At 46.0% G+C, this 21531-nt stretch overlaps 1 protein-coding gene across 1 annotated transcript in view; it reads right to left on the reverse strand.

Annotated features, from left to right (window-relative positions):
* Positions 1-1625: 1625 nt before the first annotated feature.
* Positions 1626-21531, reverse strand: part of prkx (protein kinase X-linked) — a 37498-nt gene continuing 17592 nt past the window's right edge. The window contains exons 5-9 of the mRNA XM_030361464.1: positions 18707-18826; positions 14728-14823; positions 12191-12248; positions 11812-11889; positions 1626-2925 (exon numbers count right to left, since the gene is read on the reverse strand). Coding sequence (XP_030217324.1) covers positions 2800-2925; positions 11812-11889; positions 12191-12248; positions 14728-14823; positions 18707-18826 — 478 coding nt within the window. The 3' untranslated portion in view covers positions 1626-2799. The remainder of the gene's footprint in view (positions 2926-11811; positions 11890-12190; positions 12249-14727; positions 14824-18706; positions 18827-21531) is intronic.

A 21531-nucleotide genomic window follows, 5' to 3' on the forward strand; every position in this document is an offset into this window, starting at 1 on the left:
CCGCACATTCCTGGTAAATTATTTGGGAAAGAACAGCTGATGCAGCGGTAATAAGTTGTACTTTTAAATCAATGCATCTGCAAACACCGTACAGCAAACACATATTTTCTTGACACAGACATCGTGTAGGCCTACATGCCCATAACTTTTAGGATTGATGAGTAGGCCTATTTGATCGTGCGGTCATTGTTTTACCGCGAGTGAGAATGAATGAATGCGGGCGCGCGTGTGTGCTCTGTTTAAACACACGCAAACTAAACACTCTCATCATCATCTCATCTTCGTCCGCTTATCCGGGGTCGGGTCGCGGGGGGAGCAGCTCAAGCAGGGGGCCCCAGACTTCCCTTTCCCGGGCCACATTGACCAGCTCTGACGGGGGGATCCCGAGGCGTTCCCAGGCCAGTGTTGAGATATAATCTCTCCACCTAGTCCTGGGTCTTCCCCGAGGTCTCCTCCCCACTGGACGTGCCTGAAACACCTCCCAAGGAAGGCGCCCAGTGGGCATCGTTACCAGATGCCCGAACCACCTCAGCTGACTCCTTTCTAAGTAAAGGAGCAGCGGCTCTAATCCGAGTTCCTCACGGATGGCTGAGCTTCTCACCCTATCCCTAAGGGAGACGCCAGCCACCCTTCTGAGAAAACTCATCTCGGCCGCTTGTACCCGCGATCTCGTCCTTTCGGTCATCACCCAACCCTCATGACCATAGGTGAGGATAGGAACGAAGACCGACCGGTAGATCGAGAGCTTTGCCTTGCGGCTCAGCTCTCTTTTCGTAACAACGGTGCGGTAAAGCGTCCTCAATACCGCCCCCGCTGCTCCGATTCTCCGGCCAATCTCACACTCCATAGTTCCCTCACTCGCGAACAAGACCCCGAGGTACTTGAACTCCTTCACTTGGGCAAACTAAACACGTAACGCATAATACAATCAATGGCAATGTCTATTACCGCGGGGACACATGCATATTAGGATAGCATACAATACTGATAAGAAACAATGTTTATAATGTATTGCGTATATCATTAAATAGAACCACAGTTACCGCATATCATATGTTATAGCCTATCATACATTTTCTTTGCCGAAATTTATTTGAGGACTCAGTATTTCTGAAGTTGTGGAAGAAAACCCCTTATTCCATGTGTGAATTAGGCCATATTATTTGGCAATAAACTAAGCCATTTGCAAATTCATGTGCATCTGTCTCATCGGAGACTGCAGACGCGCTGTCAAAATATCAACTCGTCCGATTCAAATGCGCTCATGGCTCTTAAAGGGGATGGGAGCTGGCACTCTCATTGGTTTGTTGCACGTTACGCCCAAACCACACCTACGGGCAATTAGGCTGCTTCAGACCAACCCTTTTGACACTTGCGCCGCGGCGCAAGCGTCATTTATCCGCCTGTAAAATAGCGATAGCGCCGTAGAACCGCCCACAAAGCTACTTGCGCTTTGCGCTTCCCACTTGCGTTTCAGACCGTTAAAATAGGGCCCCTGGTGTTATAATATGTTACCTTTAAAGTTAAAAAAGGGAGTGATATCGTAAAAAAAAAAGGCTGAATTGGTACCACGTAGAAAAATCAGGTAGGATTGTGCCTACATGTAAAAAAAACAAACAACAATAAACAAACAAAACGTATTAGAAAAAGGCTTTTTGAAAAAAATCAAAACCCAAACAAGGTCGGACAGGAAACACCACAATCCTCAAAACACAACACAAACCGCGATGCTTTCCACATGTAAACCATCAACATTTAAGTAAAAGCAATGATAAAAACGTAAGTAAGAAGCACCATGATGCGTTTCCGAGTGTAAGGGGAGTAGATCGCAGGCTGTTAGCATCAAGCGTGGAGGTGGTTTCAACCCCATAGCATGACAAACGTAAAAGACTTGAACTCAAGACACATTTAAATAAGAAATCAGTTTCCGAAAGATTTTTTTTTTTTGCGGGGGGTTGTAAAGCTTTGGTTTTCCCCAAAAACCCGTCGCTGACAGACGACCAAAGTATAAAAACCCAACAATATAAAAAAGACCTGACCGTTCCTCGTGTAATAAACATAGAATGTAACAGTCAAGTGGTTTCTGAAAAGAAGTTTGAGGTTTTTTTGCATCATATGAGTAGGCTCAGAATTAAATACAGAATTAACAAAACCCCCAACAAGCGAAACGATAACGAACAAAAATCGGAAAACAAGTACAGCTTCGGAAAAAATAAAATAACCGAACGAAAACATTTAAAACAGAAGATGGAAACAAGTCTTACTATTTCCACTCTGGTGAAATATCCTGACAAGAGCACCAGTTATACCTTTTGTTTTTCCCAGTAGCGATCTTCCTCGGAGCAAGAGTTGTTTAGCGACAGAATACTAAAGCAGCATTCTGTCGCTAAACAAACTTGTTTTACTCTTGATAGAACGTACGTCACCAATAAATGCCACCGATAAACATTTGTAACTTTTCAGTCGATTGGAACATTACAGCAGTCCTATCGCTCTGTTCATGATTTTTTTTCGTAATTTCGTAATTATTTTGTAATTCTGCTCTGCACACCGACCAAAAAACAAGCGATTTCCGTCGTAGGTACCAACAGCGACAGTCCACACCTTCCTCCCTTCACACACGCGTTTGCTCGTCATTATTGTAGTTATTAATATTATTATTCCAGTAATAAATCGGGCAGTGGTCCGTACTCAGGAGCCACCTTAAGGTGCAGCTAATCCGGAGCCCCCTTAAGGCGCTCCTAATCCGGAGCCCCCTTAAGGTGCAGTTTATCCGGAGCCCCCTCAGGCAGTGGGCGTTTAAAAGTTCTTGAAGAGGTCGAGGTCCTTCTGGGGCACCGGCGTGTCCTTCTTCCAGTCGTCCTCGGGGTAGACGTCGAAGTTGGACGTGTCGCCCTCGTGGGACACCTTGGGGACTATGGGGGGCTGCAAGGGTCAAAAAATGACAAAAAGCAAAGGTTAAAAAAACTTTTTCATTTTTTTTTATCAACAGTGCAAGCAGGCCAATGGCAACCAAGCGCGCAGTCCTTCCTCCCTCACTTTAAAAACCACTAGCCGCCACTGATACATACATACATGCATGCATGCATGCATGCATACATACATAGACATATATACATACATACATACATACATACATGCATGCATGTATGTATGCATGTATGTTTGTATCATTGGCGGCTGGTGGTTTTTAAAGTGAGGGAGGAAGGACTGCGCGCTTGGTTGCCATCGGCCTGCTTGCACTGTTGGGTGTATGGTGGCATAAGAATGTGAGACTCAAGTAGTTTCAGGGTGTTTTGGTGCACTACAAAATAGTAGGGAGGGTAGTTACGTGAATAAAATTGATACAAAGCCACCAGTGGCATTACTGTTATTTCAAAGTTGGTGGGCAGCATGTCTTTGAAATGGACTTAAAGGGCAGAAGGAAAGGACGCAAAGCCCCTTAGTCAAATCAGGCCTACTCTTGGTTTGTAAAAGTAAATAAAAACATTTGGGCCTATTTTTGCTCTCAATGACTGAAGTTATTGGTTGTGATTTAGCTATGTTTATTTTCAGTTACAATTGTTTTAAGAAAAGACTCAAGACCAAAAGTGATGCCATTTAAAATGCATCATGCTCTGAATCATTCACCCTTTCCACAATTTCAAACAGAACGGTCAGAGTAACAAACTAGTAAAAGAACGAGCACATTATTTCAAACAACCTGATCTATGGGCATGGTGCCTAGTAAGGAAAGTCGCATAGCAGCACCAACGTGAACTTGACATTTGTCTTGGCGTTTGGTTGCCCAACAGTGAAACCATGAACAGCCCACGTTGGAGATTTGCCATTATTCATTAGCAAATAGGGCCAGCAGTACAGTCGATTGCTAGTAAGGCTACCAGTTAGCCATGAGTACCTAACAAACCATGTAGCACAGGGCTCCAGAGTGCGACTAATTTGGGCGCACATGCGCCTAGAATTCGGGGTAGTGCGACCAAATATTTTATTTGGGCGCACCGGTGCGACTGAAAATGTATCTAGCATAATTTTTTTACAGAGCAGTCTATTCATAATATTGTAATGACCACGGAAGAAGCCGTGAATTAAGTATTGAATGGACAGCGATTTATTAGATACCTAATAAACCGTTGGAACACGCAAGACCGGTAACCATAGCAACGCCGGTAAACAAACCCGCGAAGCCCAATCCAGGTTTTACTGAAGGCATTTATTTAATGGTCAAAATATTATTAATCAGCAGTGTTGGTAATAAGGCCGTTTAAAAGAACAGCGTTACGTAACTAATTACTATTTCCGTCGTTACAACACCGTTACTGTACGAAAAATGCAGTGCGTTACTATGAATTGATTGAATAAACTGCGTAATCCGAACGCAGTCCTGGCTCCAAACACAAACTGCTAGTGAGGAGACTGGGTGGATTAACGAGATAAGCGATTATGATCGGCTAAGGCAGAGTCATGTATCATGGTAGCCATTCGGAGCCAGTGGTTTTTACAAACAAGGCAGGACACGCGCGCCACACACACGCAAAGGCACACACCAAATCGATTCGATGAAGCAGCAGAAATGGCGAGTGCAGAGCAATCCGATGAAAAGTTGGCATTTTTCTGTAGTATCTGGCAGATGTTCCACAGCCTTTGCAACCAAGCAAATTTCAATCCAGGCCCCATCCACACTAACCCGGGTAAATGTAAAAACGCACATCCGCAATGAAAATGATCTCCCTCCACACTATCGTTTTCATATCGTTTTCAGAATGTTTTGCATCCACGTTCCACACTGAAATTATTTTGATAAAGTTTTTTTCATGGTTACGTTACTCCACCACGCCTCTCTGTTTAGATTACAGACGCGTGATCAGATGATATTTACAGTTGATCAGCTGGTTAATCATTTTCAACCCAGTCTTGTCCAGAAACGCCGCTCCAAGCAGGCTACGGTTTGAACTCTCGTCTTTCGTTTTGTTTTACCATCACTTAAGAACATTAAGTACAGCGCTCGCCTCCGGCGTTGGAGCAACGAATATGTTTGACTCAATATGTCGAGTTGTTTCTGGAGATAAATTAGTGCAATGTACAGAGAGATCCTCATTTGCATTTCACCTGCCATTCTTTTGATGAGCTTCTCGGTCTATAGTGCAAGCTTGTGGCAGTGTCATGGCAATCGAACGTCATCGTTTCTGAAAGCCTCCGGTCCACACTACAACGCAAACCCAGCGTTTTCACATTTATCCACCTCAGCGATCGTTTTCGAAAAGCATCGTTTTCAGTGTTGGAATTTTCTGTTTTAGTTTGGACGGAAGGACTAAACGGATGAATATTGATGCATTTGTAGACTTACCCGGGTTAGTGTGTGGACGGGGCCTCAGTTGGAAGCATATCAGGGCCTTGAATCGGCAGTTCAACCATTTAACCCATTAAGGCCAAGCGAAAACTGCTCAGAAAAATCCAAATCTTTCACATATAGCAACTTTCTTTTTTTTAAAGTAACGCAAATAGTTACTTTCCACTAGTTACTTTTATTATAGACTAATTCAGTTACTAACTCAGTTACTTTTTGGAACAATTCGTGAGTAACTATAACTAATTACTTTTTTAAAGTAACGTTCCCAACACTGTTAATCAGTGCCGTAAATATCGACGTGGAACCGGTGCAGCTGCCCGGGAGCCCAGACGCTGTCACCCCCCCCCCCCCCGTCAACAACTCAGCGCAAGGCAGGCACGGTCCAATGCCCCCCCCCCTCCCCCTCTCAACAACTCACAACATGGGTGCACCATAAATACGTGCTGGTGCACCCAAATTAAAAATTTAGGCGCACCAGTGCACCCAAGGAAAAAGTTAGTCTGGAGCCACCCACAACACTGGCGTTGCCATTACTTTTGGTGAGCTCGATTTTGCGAAGTGATCTACTTTTTTCTTTGGTCGCTAACTTAGCACTGTAACTCAATGAATGGAATGTTAAGTGTAATTAAACATGAACAATGTCCTCCGTTTCCAATGTTTCCATTGTACACTTTATTCGCAAATGTTAGAATCTCGTTATCCTTCAGATGATTTCACCTGCTTTGCGTCTATTAGACTGAGTGGCAATCAGGCAGATCAGGCTTGTTATCGACAGCGTTGCCAGATTGGGCAGATTTCTCGCCCAATGATAATTTTTCCAGCCTAACGTGTTTAAAAGTAGCCCAATTGGGTGGAAAATCTGCCCAATCTGACAACACTGCTCACCAGCCAGGGATCCTGCTTATTGGTTCATAGCGCAGCGCATATGTATTTTTGCGCGAATCAGACGCCTTAAGGTCACATCCACTCAGAGGAGGACTTACCTCCTATCTCCCAATGAAACCCATGTTATTCACCTGCCGCCAGTACTTTCGGGGAAATTAATGGGAGTCAACGGAGGCTGAGGGAGGAGCTTCCTCCCTGAAGTAATTGTCAATAGGCGATAGGGGGTGCTAATGTCCCTTTACCAGGGGAAACAAACATTATATATTGAAAGATATTAAAGTAGTCATATTTAAGGGCATTAATTCATTCCAGTAGTCTGGGCAATCAAATTTTTTTATTCTCAACAAGATTAAGGAGGATCTTCCTCCCTCTCCTCAATGGAGAAGCCTCCACTGGTATGTATGTATGTATCTATTAGGGATGGGCACGAGTAGTAAATACCAAACTCGAATGATCGAAGGAATTCCTCGAGGATCAATCGAGTACTCGTTTAATCAAATCTATTTTTAGAATGCAACGCATCTGCAGCAGGAATAGGCCTGATGATGAACGTCAATATTACCAACCAAACATGTAATGCTTATTCTCCATCAAAACAGTCAGTTATCAGAGTATTCATTTTTTATTTTTGCAAACGTTCAAAACACATTTTCCTTACAAAAATTAATTGCAAATAATTTAAAGCTGCAAATAAAACGGCAGCAAATGGACTATGGAAATACTCAGCGTTGTGATCTTCTCTACACGGCCGGGATTAAAGCTGCGTCGACACACTTGGTTGCTGCGGGTCTGCTTTCCCGAACTCACCGTTGTGTTTCAGGAGCATATGTTGCCGCATAGTACTTTCTGGTAGCTCGATTTCGCTTTGGCATATTTTACATTTCACCTTATGATCTCCTATTTCTTTAAAGTATTTCAATTCTTCGCTGCGCTTTGCTTTAACTGCCATCGCTTAACTTTTTTTGAATTCTGACGTGCCTGCACACGGCACGGAACGCGCCACACAGAAATGGATACATTTCATTTGCTTTGTGCCCACGGCATGCGTTAGTGGCGCTGAGAGAAAATTTATACATTTGCTTCAGAAAACTTTGTGTGTGTATATGCAAACTCGAGTTTGCCTGTCCACCAACCGAGTTCATTTGTAACGAGGAGTACTCGAGTAATCGATTCCTCACGCCCATCCCTAGTATGTATGTATGTATGTATGTATGTATGTATGTATGTATGTATGTATGCATGTATGCATGTATGCATGTATGCATGTATGTATGTATGTATGTATGAAGATGTGAATGGCATCTTCACTGTTTCTAAACATGTTTTAAAAGATTCACGTGCTCCTGTCTGGCTGGTTAGCCGTGATAGTCCGCAGTTGTGGCTCATAGGCTAATTGAGCCACACCCATTCTGGTGCTCTTTAAGCGGGCCAGAGTTTTAGACTGGAGGGGCTGAAGGTGGTGCTGGCTTGACGTGAGACCAGTACGAGAGACGTATGTTTTGGTTAGGCTATGCTATGTTATATTATCTTAGTTTATGTTTGCTGACTGATGCAGTCATTTCCTTTTCTTTTGGAACGCTGCTCTATTTTTTGTGAATGTTTTGGAGAGAATAAAACTTCGTCCTGAGACCATTGCCCTCATTTTTGCCCACACTCTCAATATCCAGTTGGCCGTATCCCAGATACGTGGGGCGACTACGCCGGTCCCTCACATTTGGTGGCAGTGGTGGGATATTCCTCTAGCCGAGATGAGGGGACCCACATTTCGAAAAACATTGTTCGAGGAGCTTCGTGGTGGACCGCAGTGAAGAAGAGCAAGTAGACGAAGAGTCCTGCTAGGAGAGGAGATCACTGGGGAAGTTGAACTGCTGTCCTGTGGGGTTGGCCAAAGCCTGAAGGAGGAATTGCTCGGGAACTCCTTGTTGCTGACATGAGCCATGTGGGGAGCTATTGCCAAGCCTTGGCAGAACAGCAGTGGCGGAGGACATACTGCGAAGAGTGCAGTGTTTGGCCAAGAAGGAGGGATCATGGAATGAAGATTGGTGGTCACCAGACTTTTTGAACTGTTCATTTAGCACAAATGACTGTCTTGCACAATATTTTACCTTTTTTTTTATCTAATTAGCTTGTAACTGTGTTTACAAGCTTAAAAGAGGGGGAAGGTAATGTGAAGATGTGAATGGCATCTTCACTGTTTTTAAACATGTTTTAAAAGATTCACGTGCTCCTGTCTGGCTGGCTAGCCGTGATAGTCTGCAGCTGTGGCTCATAGGCTAATTGAGCCAAACCCATTCTGGTGCTCTTTAAGCGGGCCAGAGTTTTAGAATCAAGGGGCTGGAGTTGTGCAAGTGACTCGACAGTTGTGCTGTGTTTTAAGTAAAGAGATGCTTTTTAACAACAACAATGTGCGTGAAGAAAGCTCTTTTACACAGTGTGTATGTATGTATGCAGGCCTCGACATTAACGGTTGCCCGCTTGCCCGGGGCAACCAAAAGTCATAGTTGGGCAAGTTGAGATTGATTTCTGGTTGCCCGAACGGGCAAGTGGATTTTGGGTGGATGTTAATATAAAGGCTTTTTATTCAAATGTTTTTAGAAACTGCAGAACAACCTTGTTTGCAGCAAAATAACACAAAATATAAGTATTTGCAATTGATCAGCGCGCCGTCTTCTCTTCTCTCGGAAAGCGAGTTAACAGACACGCTTCGCTTCAGTGCGAATATAGCCCCGCCTTCTGTCACTCGCAGTGCGTTCTCTGGCCGTGATTCGAAGGTGTTGGCTAAAGGTTAGCCTACAAAGCTAGCATCGCAAGTGCAGCGCCTCCGCGAACGGTTTAGGTAGAAGGAAAATGAAGTAGTGATGGAGGAGTGCAGTTTGGAAGTACTTAGGATTGAGGCAAATTACCAAGGAAAGTCATATGCAAGAACACGGTTTTGGGTTTCATAACTGTGCACATGCACAGCAATAGCGATCTTTTTCATGAAATTAGACCCTCACAAACTATATATTACATGAAAGCTGAGCCTCCACTTATTCCAACAGTCCAAACCATATCATTCTGTGACTAAAACTCGCAAATAACAACTTAAGAAAAAACGTCCCCTTTTCTTTTAACAACCAAAAATGAAGTATTACCTTTGTGATTTTTGTCCACAAAGTTGATTCTGGTCGAATAAAACCACCATAAACAGATAACCCAGTGTCTGGGCCAAATTTTGCAACTAAACATGGTATTTTCAATCAATGAATAAGAGAAGGTTTCTTAGGAAATAGGTAAATTGCCTTCAATCAGAAAACATATTCTTCAGCGCAATCTAGTGGCCATATGTTTATTTGCGAGTGTTTGGCTTGGTGCATTCGAATATATTTGCCCTGAAATTTAAATAGAGGTGTCAAGTGTCAAAATTGTAAGATATCTACCTTTATTTGTGTCTCAGAGTAAGACATCGCTCCCAAATGATAACGACCAACTGATAATTATTTCAGGTGGAAATGTTATCTTCCACTTATGCTGTGTTCCATGGCTTTATTCACTTTAACCAAGTATCATCCCCATAGAATATTTCACTTGCACAACAATCTTTCTTTTGGCACAAAGATGACATTACATCGCCCTTGCAGTTGTGGAGATATACTCTATTTACTTTGGGTATGTTCTTTCCTGAAAAAAACTTTTCCCCTGATATCGAAAATTGTATAGAATATCGATATTTTTCCAGGTATAGTGTCAAATTTAGAAAATCCAGTATCGTGACTGACAACACTACTAGAAACGCGATTGTGATTATTCAGTTAGAGCTACAAGAAACGTGAAAGTTAAAAAAGACATATCTTTGCTACTACCTCTGACATTTAGTTAAGTACATTTGCATGAAATCATGCAGGTCTACATATAACTTGGCGATAGCTTTAATAGGTTGCAACGGTGGACTGAAATCACTTCATGGCACGATGTGAACGCTCGATAAATAAGTAAACAAAGGGAAGTTTGTTATTTTTTAAACACAACATGTGTGGAAGCTAACATTCAGCTTCAGTCTGAGCTAGGATGATTTTTCTGAGCCCCCCCAAAACCAGGCCGCGTGCCTGGCAAAAAGAGGCCTGTTCAAGATTCTGATTATAATTTGGGCAAGTGAACATCACATTCGGGCAAGTAGAACCTGACCTGTACTTGCCCGATGGGTAAGTGCTTTTGAAACCTTAATGTCAACCCCTGATGTATGTATGTATCAGTGGCGGCTGGTGGTTTTTAAAGTGAGGGAGGAAGGACTGCGCGCTTGGTTGCCATTGGCCTGCTTGCACTGTTGGTGTATGGTGGCATAAGAATGTGAGACTCAAGTTGTTTCAGGGTGTTTTGGTGAACTACAAAATAGCAGGGAGGGAGTTATGTGAACAAAATGTATACAAAGCCACCAGTGGCATCACTGTAATTTGAGAAGGAAAGGATGCAAAGCATATTAGTCAAATCAGGCCTACTATTGATTTGTAAAAGTAAATCAAAAAATCTGGGCCTATCATTGGGCCTATTTTTGCCCTCACTGACTGAAGTTATTTAGCTATGTTTATTTTCAGTTACAATTGCTTGTAATGCTACCAGTAAGTCATGCGTACCTAGCAAACCATGTAGCACTCACAACACTGACGTTGCCATTACTTCTGGTGACCTTGATTTTGGGAAGTGGTCTACCTCTTTCTTTGGTCGCTAACTTAGCACTGTAACTGAATGAATGGAATGCTTTTTGTAATAAGAATGCTTTTTGTAACAATGTCCTCCGTTTCCAATGTTTCCATTGTGCATTTAGGATCTCGCTATCGCAGATTTCACTTGCTCTGCGTCTCTCAGACTGAGCACCGCGGCAATGCAGACCGGGTTTGCTATCGACAGCGTTGCCAGATTGGGCAGATTTCCCGCCCAATGATAATCTTTCCAGCCTAACATGGATAAAAGTAGCCCAATTGGGTGGGAAATCTGACCAATCTGGCAACACTGCTCAACATCCAGGGATCCTGCTTATTGGTTCATAGCGCAGACGGATAGATTTTTGCGCGAATCAGACCCCTTAAGGTCCCACCCACTCAGAGGAGGATTTTCCTCCTCTCTCCCATTGAAACCCATGTTATCCACCGGCCGCCAGTACTTTCGGGAAAATGAATGGGAGTCAACGGAGGCAGGACGTTCCTCCCTGAAGTAGTTGTCAATAGGGGATAGGGGGTGCAAATGTCCCTTTACCCAGGGAAACGAACATTATATATTCAAAGGCAATAAAGTCATATTTAAGGGCATTAATTCATTACAATAGTCTGGGCAATCTACATTTTTTATTCTCAACAATGTTAGGGAGGATCTTCCTCCCTCTCCTCAATGGAGAAGCCTCCACTGGTATGTATGTATATATGTATGTATGCATGTATATATGTATGTATCTATACACACACGGCACAGAGTATGATTTTAATTAGACACATTGGCGAGGTGCAACATTGGATTGGTGTCCGATTCCGGTTCAACGATGGTCTGAATCCGGCAGTGAGGTCAGAGCCTTTCGGTTTGGTACCGACCCCCCCCCCCCCCCGGCTCACCTTGAGCTTCCTCTGGGCCACCGTGTCCCACTCGATGGTCTTGAACCAGCGGTGCTTCTTCACGTCCTCTGCCCCGTTCTGGAAGAGGGGTCGGGGGAACTCAGAGTCAGGCGAGGTTCACCCATTCATGCACACATTCACCCATTCATACCCGCATTCACACATTCACACACACATCACCCATTCAGGCTCACATTCCCACACCGACATCGGAGTCGACCCCTCAGGGCGACAACCAGCTGGTCAGGAGCAGTCAGGGTGAGGCGTCTCGCTCAAGGACACCGCCATACTCCCTGGATTGAACCAGCAACCTTCCGTTACCGGTCAACCCACTCTACTTCCTGAGCCACATATGGAACAGGAAGTGGCGTGATCTCACCTTCATGTTGCCCAGTCGCCTGGCTCGGTCGATGACCAGGAACTTCTTGATGAGGTCTCTGTTGGAGAGAGAGAAGGAGGGAGGGGGAGAGAGAGAGAGAGAGAGAGAGAGAGAGAGAGAGAGAGAGAGAGAGAGAGAGAGAGAGAGAGAGAGAGAGAGAGAGAGAGAGAGAGAGAGAGAGAGAGAGAGAGAGAGAGAGAGAATTTAGTAAGTGAGTGAGAGTGACAGAGACAGATTTGAGGGAGAGAGAGAGAGAGAGAGTTGGGTGAGTAAGTGAGACAGAGAGACATAGTTGAGGGAGAGAGTGAGTAAGTGAGACAGAGTTCAGGGAGAGAGGGACAGAGTTTAACGACCGATGCTCATTAAGCATCGGTCGTTCTCCCCCTCTTCCTCCTCCCCTTTCTCCTCGTTCTCCTTCTTCCCCCCCCCCATTAAGAGGGGAGGGGAAGAAGGAGGAGAAGGGGAGGAGGAGGAAGAGGAGGGGGTGTGTGTGTGTGTGTGTGTGTGTGTGTGTGTGTGTGTGTGTGTGTGTGTGTGTGTGTGTGTGTGTGTGTGTGGAAGAAAGGAGGAGGAAGAGGAGAACGAGGAGGAAGGGGAGGAGGAAGAGGGGGAGAAGGAGGAGGAGGAGGTAGAGGGTGAGAAGGATGAAGAGGGAGAGTGGGAAGAGGAAGAGGTGGAAGTGAGTTGTGTCCTCGTTGACAGTCTTCTAATTTAATTTTTTCCTTTTGAAAATTACTAAGGCAGTTTCCTTTGGGGAAGCGAGAGGAGGAGGAGAGGGGAAAGGTGATGATTCACGGGGATATAAGAACGGAGCATGTTTTTTTCGCTTGCTTTTTCTGATGGGGGAGATATCTGCCAAGAGAGGGAAAGAGGGGAGAGGGCGGGGGAGGAAGCGTTTGATAAAGGTGATAGACCTGAGCTCAGACAGGCTGGTGACAGACTCATAAATACTCAGAGAGAGAGAGAGAGAGAGAGAGAGAGAGAGAGACAGACAGACAGACAGACAGACAGACAGACAGACAGACAGACAGACAGACAGACAGACAGACAGACAGACAGACAGACAGACAGACAGACAGACAGACAGACAGAGTCAAAACAAATATGGAATATTAAAAGTTAAAATCAGGCGATGTGGAAACTTAATGTCGATACCGGGCATTTGGTCTAACTATAGAAATACCATGGTTTTAAGATGTACCCCAGGGAGGGAGGGGGAGGGTAGGGAGGGATGGAGAGAAAGAGGGAGGGCAGGAGTGAGGGAGTTAGTGGGGGAGGGGAGGAGGATGAGAGGGGGAGAGAGAGGGAAGGGGTACCGTAACACTGATATAGACTGGGGAGGATGAGGGAGGAGGGAGAGGGGGAGGGAGGAGAGGGGAACACCTTCAGGCTCCCTGCTCCAGAAGATGGAGGGATGGGAGGGAGGGAGAGGAAGAGAGCCACGTTCAGGTGGAAGAAGAGGGGGAGGATGAAGAGCAGGTAGAGGGAGAAGACAGGAGGTAGATAAGGAGGATTCGTATGCAAGGATGAATGAATGAGACCAGAATTAATGTTGATCGTATGCCTGGTTGGTTTGCTATTGCTATTGTTGCACAGGTATGGATGTATGAATGAATGGAGGAGCAGTTTTTGGTCAGGATGAATGCTGAGTGTTTGGTGTGATTGCTATTTGCACAGGAGTGTGGGAATTTACAGATTGCTATTTTTGCACATGAATGCTTGTTTGCACAATACTAAGTACAACAGTTTTTGAGCCTGTTTGTCCAATAGTTTTTACTGATCGTTTTCGTATCTGTGATTTGCCAATACTATGTTAAACAATTTTGCACTTGCCCATGTGATGAACTGTTTGTATGTTGTATGTTGTATGTTGTTTCATACTGATGTGATGCAGCTATTGCCCAGATCCAAACAAATTTCTCCCCGGGGAGACACAATAAATTGACTTGACTTGACTTGACTTGAGGAGGAGGAGGAGGAGCGCCGGCCTATCTGCCGTCTCCGGGGGGACAGGATACGTCGGCTATGATGGAACGAGTGGCTCAACACACACACACACAATTTAATCTAGGAGCACTCCCCAGCTGTTCTAACCACCAGTGTCGGGGCATTAGCTGCGAGAGGAACGACTTCAAATCAGCTGGGTGTGTCATTAGTGGCTCCCTCTCCTCCTCCTCCTCCCTCTTCCCTCCTCACCCCCCCAATGCTTTGGGTAACGCCCAGAGGCATGGCAAATAGCCCCAGTGGCGAGAGGGAGGGTGAGGGAGAGAGGGGACAGGGTAAGGGAGAAGGGGGAGGGGAGAGGAAAGGGAGGGAGAGGGTGGGAGAGTGAAGGAGGAGGAGGAAGAGGGAGGGAGGGAGGGAAGGAGGGAGGGAGGGAAGGAGGGAGGGTGGGGGAGAGAGGGAGGCAGGGAGGGAGGAGGAGGGAAAGAGATGGAGGGAGAGGTAGAAGGGTGACAGGGAAGAGGGTGGGAGAGAGGGGAAGGAGGGAGGGGAGAAAGACACAACTAACTTGGTCTCACATCCCCATAACTTACTTGACGTAGAAGTCCAGGTGTCGAGGGAATTCAAGCTTTCCCGCCAGGATCTTCTGGTAAATTCCGAAAGGATTGTCGTCAAAGAACGGAGGGTATCTGAAAACAACAGACAAACAAACAAACAAACAAAAAGTCAAATTAAAAAAGGTCTCACCTTCAACTTCGAAGTTTCGAACTCGTGGACCGAGTGTTGGGAGCGGAGACAAAGCCCTCACCATCACTGTAGAAACGGGAAGGATGGAAAACAAGCATCGCTCTCCTGCTCTCCTACTCTCCCTATGTGACATCCCTCCTCCCTCCCTTCGTCTCTCCCTCCCCTCTATCTCTCCCATTCCCCCCTCTCTCTCCCCCTTCCTACCTCTCTCCTCTTCCCCTCCCTCCCTCCCTTCCTCCCTCCCTCTCTACTTCAGTTTCTCCCCTCACCCGGAGCGTGCGTTCTGCGCTTTTATTTGAGCCGATATAGTTAAGCAGAAGTCTTTTATTTTGAAAGGTCTGGAGCCGTAGGACTGCAGAACCCCTCCCCCCCTCTACCTCTGCACATATGGATGTCTGCAAGTCATTACATCATGGGAAAGACACACACACACGCGCACACACACCATACACACACACACACAGACTCGGTGTGTGGTTGCGTTGGTGTGTGAGGGTCACTCTACCGCAGACTCCTGTGTTCTCTCTCTCTCCCCCCGGTCGTGATCAAACGATCAAGATGTGGTCATAGACGGGGAATCTGGAGTCTGGTGGAGTTGTGTGCGTGTGAGAGAGAGAGAGGGGAGAGAGGACACAGGAGAAATGAGGAGGAGGGAGTGAGTGAGTGAGTGAGTGAGTGAGTGAGTGAGTGAGTGAGTGAGTGAGTGAGAGAGAGAGACACACACACACTCACAGCGACAGAGAGAGAATCACACAGACACACAGACAGACAGACAGACAGACAGACAGACAGACAGACAGAGATAGAAATGGAGGAAGATGAAGAAGAGGCGACTGAGAGAGTAGAGTGTAGTGGGAGGGGAGGGAGGACGAGGGGGGGGGGAGGGAGGAGGGGGGAGGATGACTCCCACTCCTCCAGTTGCATAACAGAAGGAAAAACCACAAGGCTGCTTTCAACCTGCTGACGTGGGGACGAGGGGATAGCCAGCTCCCACTCTGGACTGGGATAGGGGAGGGGGTTTACTGGGACGGTGGAGTGGTGTAGTGGTGTTACTGGTGGGGGTTATGCCGAGGACTGGGAAACTGGGGCCCTCAAGCTGACTCGTGCCATCAGTGCCCCCCCCCCCCCCCCCCCCCCAAAGATGGGGTGTGTCTGAACACTGGCTTGGCTTTCATCCGAGCAGGGCGATTTTGATGTTTTCGTTTGGTTTCGAAATTTGAGACAGGAAGTATGCGTGTTTCACATGCGCACCGACACACTCACTAACGCACGACACACCAAAACACATGCGCACAGAAACACACACGGACACTATGTGATGACATGATTCTCTGGTTCGATTGTCTATGATCAGACAGACAGACACACACTCACACGGAGAAGCACACACGCGTTCAACAACATACACACTCACTCAATCAATCAAAAGACACACACTATTCTCTCTCTCACACACACGCGCACTAACCTACTCATACACTTGCACACACACACATTTGATAAATTTATTTGGAATGACCAATACTACAACACCATAGCATCCAAATATTAATTCAAGATTCAAGATTCAAAAAGCTTTATTGTCTAGTATGTTGCCATACTAGAAAATTGTCTTTTGACTGAAGGCTTGGAGGTGTGTGTGTGTGTGTGTGTGTGTGTGTGTGTGTGTGTGTGTGTGTGTGTTCTTTGAGGAATGATTGCTCTGTGTGTGTATAGCTATGGGGATGAATGATTTTTTGTAGATAGCTTTCCTGGCCAAAGGCATTCTGAATCTTCTGCCAGAAGGAAGTAGATCAAAACAAGGATGGAGTGGGTGGGAGGGATCTAAGAGGATGGAGTTGGTCTTCCTTCCCACTGCCTGGATATACAGATCCTCCAGCGCTTTCTGGTGTATTCCTATTAGCTTGCTTGCTTGCTTAGTTAATCTATTAAGTCTGCTTTTGCTTGCGTTTGTGAGGAAGCCGTACCAGGATGTAATGTTGCAAGTGATGATTTATGATTTATGTTGCAAGAGCCTATTTATGTCCAAAACAACACAAACACTTTGCATGTAACCACAACCAAGTGAATCAGTAGAGATACATGTATAGTTCAAGTTGTATCATGGGTAGAGATAACAGCGCCTTCTCCATACCTTCTCCATGTGTGTTGCACACACACATGCATACATACTCACACACAAAAACACAGGGTTTGTAGCACCGGTGTGAACCCTCTCAGCAGCACGCGTTACATTCCTAGACGACGACACCACCCCCCTCCTCCTCCTCCTCCCCCTCCATGGTGAAGGGAGTCCTTTGTGTTGGTCTTGGATCGGACTCCCCCCCCCCACCCCCTCACAACGCGTGCCTGGCGCTCCTCCTCCTCCCACCTCCTCCTCCTCCAACAACACCTCCTTTAGCCCCTCCTCCTCTCCCTCCACCCCCTACTTCGTACTCCCTCTCATCCACCCTCGCTCTCCCCTACCCTCACCTCCTTTCCTTCTCCTTCTCCCCCTCCCCCGACTCCCCATTGCCCCCTCGGTTCCAGCGGGGATTTCAAAAGACATTGGTCTGGTAGGAAAGAGAGGAAGGGGAGAATCTCTCCTCCTCCTCCCCTCCTTCCTCCTCCCTGGGGCAGGGGAGCGGGGGGGTAACTAGGTCACCCTACACCCTCCCCTCCCTGGAAAAAGGTAACTGTGTGTGTTTTTGTGCATGTGTGTGTGTCTTTGTGACGACACACACACACACACACACAAACCCATGTGCACCTAAACACACACCACGGCATTGTGTGTGTCATTGTGTGTCTGAGACAAACACACACACACACATTCACATAATGCCGTGGTGTGTGTTTAGGTGTGCATGTGTGTGTCTTTCTGCATGCACAAGCACATGTTCAAAAGATGTCTGCGTTTGTCACACAAAGACAGAGCACACCACTGCATGAGTGTGTGTCTTACACACATGCAAAGACACTAACCTACTCATACACTTGCACACACTCAGACATTTGCACACACACACACACACACACGTGTCATGTCTGTTTCCCAACGCTCCGCGTAATAGATTTTCCCACATCACTCAGGGATTCAGAGATGAAGAAATGGAGGGGGGGGGGGGAGGTGGGAAGAGCCCTTATATTCCCCCGGAGCGAGGTAAACAAGAGAGCCAGGAAACACACACACACAGACACACACACCCACAGACACACACACCCACAGACACAGACACACACAAACAGGAAAGCAAACACGCACACAGTTACACTCACACAAACAGGAAAACACCCACACAAACACACACACACACACACACACACACACACACACACACACACACACACACACACACACACACACACACACACACACACACACACACACACGTGTTTCTGTGTGCATGTGCGAGTTTTTCTTGTTGCTGTGCGTGCCCATGAACATTTATATGTTCAGGCGCACCTACAGACACACACACATGCAGTGGTGTGTGTTCATGTGCGCATTTCTCTGAGTTTTTCTTTGATAGTTTACATGCACACGTGTGCGTGCACATATATACACACACAAAGACAGTTTGTCAGGAACATGAATGAAAAGCCGCCAAAGGAGGAGGGGGAGATGGGGGAGCTCTGCCACCGCCAAACATGGCAGCCACCCATCACACACACACCCATTCATCAACCGCTTCAGCCAACCATTCACACACACACCGTCTCTCTCTAGAGACAGAGACAGAGAGAGCGCGCGCGCGAGAGAGAGAGAGTCAGAGGAGGACGTGACGGTGGAGGTGAGAAGACAGAGAGCGCCCCCTTATGGCACAAACACACACACAAACGTACCCTGCGAGCATCTCGAAGATGAGGATCCCCAGGGCCCACCAGTCCACTGCCCGGCCGTGGCCCTTGCTCTGGATCACCTCAGGGGCCAAGTACTCAGGGGTCCCACACAGAGTCCAGGTCCTGGGGCGAGGGCGAGAGAGAGAGAGAGAGAGAGAGAGAGAGAGAGAGAGAGAGAGAGAGAGAGAGAGAGAGAGAGAGAGAGAGAGAGAGAGAGAGAGAAAAGATTAATAATTAATAGTTTTTTGAATATTAAAAAAAAACATTGTATACACAATATTGGGTTGCAATATTTACAGGATCGCAGTTTATATCACATCAGCACTGAAAAATCATAGTATTGCATCTTAAGTATCAGACCTTAAGAACTCGAACCCTAACGTTAAACTATATTTAATATCAAATCTGCATCTTAAGAACTTGAATACTCACATTAAACCATAATGAATAGTAAATCGGTATAAAAGAACTATCGCACTAACCCTTACCCTAACTATCTTTAGAACTTGAACCCAGACTTTAAATCACACTAAAGATTAAATCAGTATAACTTGCTTTTGAAAAATCATAACATCACATGTTTAAGAATCGCAACTTAGGTATTTGAACCCAAACAACGAACCACACTAAGTATTGAATCAGAATAACTTTCATTTGAAAGATCGTAGCATTGCATCTGCAGAACTTGATCTTTAAAGTTTGGGTTCAAGTTCTTAGGATGCGATGCTATGATTCTTAAATATATTACGATGTAGTATTTAATGTGGCATAAAAACCATAGTAGACATTAAATCTGAATAACTTTGTCGGAAAATCGTAGCATTGCATCTTAATGTCTCGACGACTCCGACACGATTCCATACAAAGTGAATGTAGAGACGCGAATTGTGCGAAATATTCGCTAGGTGTTTGTGTCTGCACAGGCGAGCGCGTTCACGAGGATTTGTAGCACGACAAATTCACTCGAGTTGAAATATTTCAACTTTGCCGCCACATTCACGTGATGACAGCCAAACAGCGTTCAACAGCGTGGCCACTGAGTGACATGTGTAACGTAACAGCCAATCAGCGTTCAACTGGCCAACCGTTCCCTGCAGCGCAGTCTGGGTTGAACCGCAGCAAATTCGCCTGACAAAACGTGCAGTTTATGGTTTGTCGTGCGACAAAACTTGGGTGACAACGCAGACGGGCGACAAATAGGTATATTTGTGTGAACGCACCTTAATAGGCGCTGGGTTGTCGTTAGCGACAGTTATGCAGATGGAGGGGGGGGGACAGCCATGATTGCCAATCAGTGCCTGATTGGCACCTGACTCTGGTGTCACTTGACAGGGGGACCACTCGTCCTCTGATGAAGAGGAGAGCCCGCTGCAGTGCCTGTCACTGACACCGCATGGGTAATGACCCCTCTCTCTCTTCCTCCCTCCTTCCCTCCCTGTCTCTCTCTCTCTCTCTCCCTGTCTCTCTTTCGCTCTTCCGGTCGCCGTGGCAACAATGGGTTGTTTTTTTTCATCCTCGTCTAAAAATGGAAATGACTCGGTAAGCGCCCGTCCGCGGTTGGCCGTGCCTCTCTTGTGATCTCCAACCATGGAGGAGGGAGGTGTGTGTGTGTGTGTGTGTTTCAGTTGAGGTGTGTGTGTGTATCAGTATGAACAAGTTTGTGTGTGTGTGTCTGTGTGTTTGTAGCTGTGTGTTATGCTGTATGAATGTTTATGTGGGTGTGTTCGTGTGAATACAGGTGTGTGTATGTCTGCACGCATCTGTGTGTTGTTATGGTGTGTTCATCCATGTGTGTTAGTGTCTGCAGGAAAATGTGTTTTCATGTTCGCAAAGCAGTTTGTCTGTGTGTGTTTTAAGCATGTGTTTGTGTGTGTGTGTCTCAGTGTGTGTGTACGTGTTTGTGTATGTCTGCAAGCATGTGTGTTCATTTTTGGGTGCGAGTATGAATGTTTGTGTGGCTAGCAGCGATGCTAATAGCTAGTTAGGAACAAGCGGATCGTCAGGTACCTGCAGGGCTAGAAGTACACACACACACACACGCACGCACGCACACGCACACACAAGAACGTCCCACCAGGGGGCACTGTTTCATCATGGGACACCCGAGCGACCATGTCTTTTTTTCCTCTCCGCACGCAGAAGGCCAGGCCTCGCCCTGCCCTCTATTTATGCAAGTGGGTCAGACACACACACACACACACACACACACACACACACACACACACACACACACACACACACACACACACACACACACACACACACACAGTAGACACACACACACACAGAAGAGACACACACACACACACAAGCACACACACAGTAGACACACACAGTAGAGATAGACACACACACACAAACACACAGACAGTAGAGAGACACATACACAAACACACAGTAGAGTCACACACACACACACACACACACACACAGTAGAGACTCGCATACATTACTTACACACAGACACGCACACGGACATACGAATGGACACAGAAACACAGTAGAAAGACACACAAACATACATACACAGAAGAAAAATAACACTCACACACAAACAGACACGCACGCACTCTCACAGAGCAACTACACACACACACACACAAATTTTGCCCCCAATGTGTTTCACTCTTGCAGACACGGTGAAGAGATGGAGAGATATATATTTCAATCCCCTTCCTCCCCATCTGAAGAGAAGAGAAAGAAAGAAAGAAAGAAAGAAAGAAAGAAAGAAAGAAAGAAAGAAAGAAAGAAAGAAAGAAAGAAAGAAAGAAAGAAAGAAAGAAAGAAAGAAAGAAAGAGAGAGAGAGAGAGAGAGAGAGAGAGAGAGA

Source organism: Gadus morhua, chromosome 7, assembly GCF_902167405.1.
Source record: "Gadus morhua chromosome 7, gadMor3.0, whole genome shotgun sequence".
Taxonomy (NCBI): Eukaryota; Metazoa; Chordata; class Actinopteri; order Gadiformes; family Gadidae; genus Gadus; species Gadus morhua.